We start from the raw sequence: 7,960 nt of genomic DNA on the forward strand, positions 1-7,960 counted from the left end.
GAGAGAGAGAGAGAGAGAGAGAGAGAGAGAGAGAGAGAGAGAGAGAGAGAGAAAACCAGGAGCGAAAGAGGAAGAGATGCACAAAGCTACAAGACTGTAGAGCAGATGGGAGGCACAGGGAGGAGGAAGGCTGAAACAAGAAAGAGACCAGAATGGAGGCACCAAAGAGAGGAGATAAGGAAACAGTAAGCAATAAACCCACACTGGATAGACTAGTGTTCTTATTTAAAAACTGGGACAGAGCTTACCTACCAGTAGCCAAACACAGAAACGGTCAGACTCTTTATTTAAAGAGGAGTGAGAGACAGATGAAGACACTACCTTAGCAGGCAACACGACCATGGAGAAGAAAGCAGAGGAGAGAAAAGCACCAGTTGTAGATTACTCCTAGCCTAAGTTCTCCTGGCTTTTGCCAATGATCCCCTTTCTTGTGGGGCTTGAAGGCTGAAAGCCAAGCAGCTTACAGATTTGCCTGATATAAACTCCATCCATCCTCCTGGATGTGAGTGAGCACTATCTGAAATAAGGAGTCTGAAAGGCCAGCATTTCTATGAGGTCTCCTCACTCTCACGGGAAAATAATACCCAAAATTGCTGGCTGGCAGTCTTGGACAATCCAAATGTTTAACTAAATGTTAAAAAGACTATTTGGTAGATGGTAGAGGGATCTAAAACATGTCTTCATTATAAGGTCTTTGAACAGCAATGACTTCAATAAAACATCACTAACAACATAACCAAAAAGCAAACAAGAGTAAAGGTGGAATGACAGGTGACTAGTCTAATACAAGCTAGATATAAGCAGTTCTTAATTTGAAACTTAGGTGGTTCAAAAGACTGTACATAAATTATAGTCTAATCATAACGGTAGGTCTGTTATGCCTGGCATCTGACGACCTAAGACTTTTGAATCCGCATAAGATGATATACTGACATACCCTGAGAATTTGATCACCTTCCTCTAAGCCTTCTTTGGCTGCAGGGCTATCTTCTAGAACGCCAGCTACAAATATTCCGACATCATTTCCACCAGCTAGCCGCAAACCCACACTATCTCCTTTTCTGAATTTTACCAGTTTCATGCTGGGCCTGTTAAAACAGATATTTAATTTCAAACAGTTAAAAGTCACAGCAGGCTGCTACAGCAACAGCTACATTCAGAATGGAATATAGGACCATCATTTCTAAAGCCTCCTATAGAGCACTTATTTATTAAGTAAAACTTAGTACTAGAATCCAAAACCAGATTTAATAGACATTCTAATTTCTTATTAGAAAATAAGTTTTGAAGTATCTAAATTTGATGGAGAAATAATGCTTTTTGTTACCACTGTGTAATTTTTCTTATAAGCAATGTTTTTCCCTATTCTTTCTCAAGTATATATGGTAAATTCCCAATAGCTAAAAAATAAAACCAAAACCTATTTTTCTACACCAACCCCACTGAATAAATGAAAAGTCTCATTTAATATAAAGATAAGAAAATATTCAGTGATTCTCTTACTATGAGAAAGTTACAAGCAGTGTCTGGTATAATCTCTACAATCAAGACAGTGGATTTAAGTTTGGTCATTGGTGTTTGGCTCTTTGAAGTACCCTTAATCTGCAGCTCTTTTTAACTTTGAGATAAGAACTTAGTTATTCAGCAATTCTCGATTAGACCTACATCTGTCGCTGTCCCTTATGTCCCTAGGAAGAAGTGAAGGAACAGATGCATACATGTCCCTCTATTAAGCTGGGAGCAAACACTAAAGCACAACTTACAGAACAGCTGAGCAGAAAAGGCACTGAGCAAAATGCTCTACCCTGCTGACCAAGCTCTCACTGCCATCTCCACAGAACTAAGAACTGGTAGCCCACTTTCACGATTCTGAGCATGAAACACAGAAAGGTCTCTTTCCTCAAAATGAATTACCAAATTACTAGAATCTATCATAAAGCCACATACATGAGTAAGTGAATTGAGGGAGAAATTCTGGTACTTTTGAACTGACAAGCTAAAAACTGCCAAAGGTTTTTATTAAGTATAAAATATTGACCATTGACCTCGCTTGCTTTCTTCCTTCCTTTTCCCTTCCCTTTCCTTTTTTTGGTTTTTCAAAACAGGGTCTCACTACATAGCCTTGGCCATACTGGAACTCCCTATGTAGACCAGGCTGACCCCCAAATCACAGAGATGTGCCTGCTTCTGCTGAGACTAAAGGCATGTGCCGCTATGTCAAGTCATCTGGTTTTCTTACCTGAAACTGACTAGTTAAACATAAAAGTCAAAAGGCCACAGGTTGGACAGGTCATACTTAATCAGGTCTCCTAGAACTCTTAATCCCTCCCTGAACGTATATATTAGCTTTATAGTAGGTGGTCTGAATCCTTTGGTTGTCCTGGTATCCTGTTTTCTAACCAAGTCAAAGGTATCTCACAGATTCCTCACCAAAAAAAAACAAAAACAAAAACAAAAACAAACAAAAACTGGATACACAGAGAGATCTTTTAAATATTTTCTTGAAAATCCTAGGTCCTTCGGAATCCTCTGCTAACCCTGACTAGTGCAGAGCACCACATGAGGTAAATCATGAGGTAGATGTGGCTTAGTGGATCAGCACTCGGAGTAAAGCGATGATAGACAGCAGCTTCCAGAAAATGACAGGTTTTATACTCTGCCCTATCTGCATTATATCGACTATATCCAACAATAAAACCCGTCCGTTTCTTTTCCCTCAAATCTACTATTTCAATCAAAGACTCTCAGAGCTCAGCCACCGATACTGCAGACATGCGCAAGTCCTCTTGCCCATCTGCTCTTCAGGGATTTATTGGAGTTGCTCTGATATCTTACTATAATTTCAAGCAATCTCAAGAATGATTCATTTAATCACCCATTACGAACACTAAAGCTCTACTACTCAGCTACTTCTGAAGCTATCTGCTTCTGCCTAGGCACTGGGAAACAACCCGTGCATTATTTTATTTATTTATTTTTTTGTACAGAAAATACTGAGGGCTGGTAGAGTTCTTGGATCTAGTGCACCTTAGGAAATCAAGTACTCTGACATCATGTCCTTTTTATGATAAAAGCAACAGATTTAAAGACTATGAAGGTTTAAATTTTGCTCACAAAATTTTATGAAATCTACCTATAAAGTAGTAAATAAGTGGTATGGACTCTCAAATTAATTCTGGAATGCTTTTTTAATCAGAAGTCATTTTCCTCTAGGCAGCACACTGAGATGCTCTTGGCTGAAACAACTGAAGGTGTGCTGCGGACACTATGGCTAAAGCCTCAGCACATGTCACCAAATAGGAGGGTCACAACAAACAGACATCAGCTAAGAATGTCAGTGCTGACTATTTAGCACTGACATTTATTTAAGTATTTATCTTTAAGTGTTAGGGCACAGAAAGCTTGTGGATATTCTGACATCTTAGTGGAAAACAAATCTTTATTCTTTAGTCACTAACCTAAGAACTAGCAAAGAAGAGATAGTAATAAAAGAATCAAACAATGGTTGCTTTGCTATTGTTAATCATAATACTCCAAGCACTATACAATGCTATAGGAACATGACTTTCAATTTGCACGCTAAGAAACATCTAATAAATACAAAGGTCAGTGTGGCTTGAAAACTACATTACCTAAGCATCCCATCTTCATGAGTTGAATTGGGCAGAACACCATCAGAAGGGCTGACGGGTAAATCCACATCTGGTTGTCCAACTTGAGCATACACAGGCTTCGGTTCTTGAAGAAAGAAGAAAAGAAGACTTAAATTGTCAAGACTTATTAAGCCTCATGAGATACTGACAGGGAGGAGAGTAACAGAAAACGATTATCAAAGGCTCCATGCATTTCTCTGCGTTACCATGCTCATTACACAACGATGTCTTTTCTAATACCCACATTCCTGCCTGCCATTAGTCAACCAGGGTAAGGCAGGTACAATAGTAGCCAACAGTTCCAGTATTAACCGAACTTTTGTTTTAAGTGTTTGAAGGCAATCAATCTAATATTTCCCACGTCATCCCTGTAGTGCTATGTGATGACCCCAAGGCCACCTGACAGTGTGGTGACCACTCTGCCACCCCTTAGGTCTGTAATATTTATCTTTTTAATGAACAGGGTTGGAAAATATCCTTCCTTAACACAAGCAGCTGTTAAACATGAATAACTATACTTAGAAAATAAAAACATTCACGAGGTTTATACTCTTACCATAGTAAGAAAAGATGTATGTATACATAGAACAATTCCCATTGTTAACAATACTTGGGTCTTTAACATCTTCGGCAAATGCTGACAGTTGCTTTGCTCTGGCACCAAGGCCTTTGGTTGTGCTTACCTGGAAGAGTGGGTGTCTGCTTCTCGTTTTTCTCAACTGTAACTTCTTCCACTGCTTTGGGTGTATGATCATCTACATGTTTTACAGGAGTTGAGATGGCCCCAGGTTTAGACATTCGCTCTTCCTCTCTGCTCCGGAGACTAATCATTACAATAAAAACATGAGGAGAGTAAGGATGATTTTGAAAAAATACTTGATGAGAACAGAAGAGGCAAGACAACTTTAGAACCAGGGGAAAGTTTCCCAAGTTAGTAATTGAAACAAGGATGGAAGGCAATATGCGTGTCTTACAAACATGCATGCATGCACACGTTAGCATTAAACGTAGGCTCCGAGACACGTTTATCAACCACACTCATTGTCCAGAAGCAAACATCACACCCTCCAAAGGGCTAGTAAGATGCTCCTAAAGACAGAAACATATAGATTTGTGTGTATGTGTGAGTGCATGTGCACATCATATGCGTGTTGCCACCAACACTGAGGTGCATATATGGAGACCAGAGGACAGCTTTGTGGAGTCATCTCTCTACCACAGGCATGTGGGATCCACCAGTAAAAAGTCCCTTTTACAACTGAGCCATCCTGCTGTCCCGTTTTGGTTGTTTTTTAGTTTGTACATAGCATAGCCCAATTGAATAAGGAACTTTGAGTTGGCTAAAAGCTCTATAAAAAATGGTTGTTAAAGATGGAACGGAGTCTGAAGAAATTTTTATACTTCACATTAATGGACTTTACTAGAAATAGAGGCTCTGTGGTTTATCTACTATACAGTAAACACCCTGCAAGTTCATCTGGCAACACAATGTAAATTCTCTTAACATTCAGTGACCAGAGGCTGAGCCCTTCCAAGAAGACTCCATCTGAGGTCTGAGGGCATGAGGTTGTATTGGCAGGCACTTTGCCTTAAAAGATAAAGAAACAGCTGTCTGTACTTATATTTAGACTTAGCATCACTCCTAGCAGCCAATGCTTTGTAGTTCTGTTCCTTTTATGTTTAGCTTCTTTACAATAAACTGTTCCCATAAACCGCATTCACTCTCTTGATCATACCTATGCTGACAGGCTTTCTCTCATATTTCTAACACTCAAGCACCCACATACCATCCAGACTGCAGACATTATTAAGTTATCAAGGTTTGTCTTAAACTTGCTCTGTAGTGATGTATCCAGACCTTGAATTTGTGATATTCTTTTGCCCAGTATCCCAAGTAGCTGGGATCAGAGGCATAAACACCAGACCTCTTATTAAAATTTTAATAAGAAACAGATGAAGAAAAACTTTAGGGAGCCTTTTCCCCACTGATGTCATTAGGCTTTTGACGGTGGTACAATTATCCTGTGCTCTGATAACATCTAGAGCAAATAGTATGAGATGATCTGTGGGTTTTAGAAGTAGAGAACTGTATCACAGTGATCTTAATTTCTCTCAAGGGCAACAGGACCGTTCTACATTTCTTCATCTGTAAATAAGGTTTTTCATCGTTACCTTTTACATATATACAGAAACTGACTTTTTTTTTTTTACAGAAACGTTTATTTTCTGTGCATTGCTGTTTTGCCTAATATGTCTATGCGAGGGTGTCAGATTACCTGGAAGTAGTTATAGACAGTTGTGAGCTGCCATGTGGGTGCTGGAAATTAAACCCAGGTCCTCTGGGAGAGCAGCCAGTGCTCTTAAGCATTGAGCCATCTCTCCAGCCCTGGAACTGACTCTTTTCAAGTTTCATATTTGTCTATTTTGGTTCTGAGTGAGCAGAAAAGCTTATCACTATGCTGTCCACCAGACCACCCTGACTGGTTCATCAGATGACATGATCATCTGCAGAAAGCCAGATAGACTGAAGGTCACGTGTTAAGTCGAGCTCGTAAAGAAAGACATGCTATCTTTTACATGTGGAACCTAGAGTGATAATATATACTTCTAAGTAGAAGGGAGACCATTTGAGAAGAGGAAAGGGAAAGAAGGAAGGACTATGGCAGAAAAGGGTAATGGAGGTATGAATATGACAAACTATATGTTTTAACAAAAATGTCACTATAGAACCCCACATTGTACAACAAATAACACATTAATAAAATTCTTATTTATGTTCTGTTGTGGTCTGAATGAGAATGTTCCCATAAACTCACATATCTGAATACTTTTATCCCCAGTTGATGAACTGTTGGGAAGGACTGGGGTCAGTCCTCTCCTTGCAGCCGATTTGAGAAGGGTCTTTTTGTTGTTTTGCCATGTGTATGCAGGCTGGATGGCCAGCAGGCTTCTGGGGACTTGCTAGTGTCTACCTCTCTCACCTTGTTATAGGAGAACTGAGACACAACTTTACATGCGCCCTTGGGGTTTGAATTCAGATCTCCACTTACACAGCAAGGGTCTTACAGACTGAGCCATCTCAGTGCTTGAAATTGCGACTACCTCAACAACAAAACATCCTGGTCATTTAAATTCAAGAGTCTCAGAGAATTCTAATGCTATGTGTAGGCTGTAACAGTTCTAAGGCTGAACCCCAGCATCTTGGCATAAGATCTGAGCTTAAGTTAGCAGTGCTTTGCTCATACACACAATATCCCCACCATACATGGCTGGGTCATGAGCTGTGTCAGCAAAAGGTACCCTTGAACTCAGAGTTTGGTATAGGCATTTCTTTCAGGGGGAACAAACAGTAGTAACAAGAATATTTAAAACAGTTAAAAACTCATTTTTTTTTTTTTGAAAGCAGTACTTTCAACAACTTTAGAAGCAACTACTTTCAATTTTAAAGGATATGCTCTATTTAAATATGATCATTTTTATAACTTTAAGTCGATGTCCTGGGTCTCTGGTGAGTTGTCTGGTTCATGAAATATATGTGTAATACACAAGTGTAAACCTGAGCAATCTTAAGAGCTTTACTTTAGACGTTTTCATTACTGTCCCTGTTTATATCTGCCTGTGGATGTCACTTTCAGATAGAATGGAATGCTGAATTTTTAAAAAGTTACAGAACTGATATTACATATAAAAATCCTTAAAGCTTCTAAAAGAGAGGAGAACATCATGATATTATTTGAAGATAATAATAGTTAGTTGAGTTTTCAAAATGAGGTTACAGATGTCAAGTTATTAGAAAGACTAAATAAAAACCAAAATAGCAAATTACCAGTAATAATGAGATTCCATTTTACCATTAATGGCTACCTACCATCAAGAAAATAACAAGAGTAAGGCAGAGTAGTAGGGTACACCTTTAATCCCAGCACTTAGGAGACAAAAGCCAGGCCAGCATGTCCTACGCAGTGAGACCTTACCCCATAACAACAAAGATAGGAAAAAAAAAGAAAAAGAAAAGAAACAAGTGGCCACGATTCTGGGGACAGAGAAATCCAGGGTATTCAAACTTTGATACTGCAACATGATGTCATCTACAAATTTACAAAGTTCACCTTCAAAGGAATGTGTAATAGTTACCCAAAAAAGTTAAAAAAAAAAAAAAAAAAAAAAAAAACAAAAAAAAAAAAAAAAAAAAAAAAAAAAAACCCAACACACCAATTCTATACAAACAAAACAAACAAACAAAACTATCAATCACTATGGAAATCAGCACAGATTCCTCAAGACCTCAAGATGTTTAAAACAGAATT

General features: G+C 38.7%; 1 protein-coding gene across 8 annotated transcripts in view; it reads right to left on the minus strand.

Moving 5' to 3' along the window:
• Tjp1 (tight junction protein 1) overlaps positions 1 to 7,960 on the minus strand; it is a 232,727-nt gene that overhangs the window by 31,211 nt on the left and 193,556 nt on the right. For all 8 annotated transcript variants that reach the window (XM_021187463.2, XM_029539293.1, XM_021187445.2 and 5 more), the window contains 3 exons: positions 4,337 to 4,476; positions 3,633 to 3,738; positions 938 to 1,088 (listed from right to left, as the gene is read on the minus strand). In XM_021187463.2, coding sequence (XP_021043122.1) covers positions 938 to 1,088; positions 3,633 to 3,738; positions 4,337 to 4,476 — 397 coding nt within the window. The remainder of the gene's footprint in view (positions 1 to 937; positions 1,089 to 3,632; positions 3,739 to 4,336; positions 4,477 to 7,960) is intronic.

This window comes from Mus pahari, chromosome 1 (assembly GCF_900095145.1).
Source record: "Mus pahari chromosome 1, PAHARI_EIJ_v1.1, whole genome shotgun sequence".
NCBI classification, from domain to species: domain Eukaryota; kingdom Metazoa; phylum Chordata; class Mammalia; order Rodentia; family Muridae; genus Mus; species Mus pahari.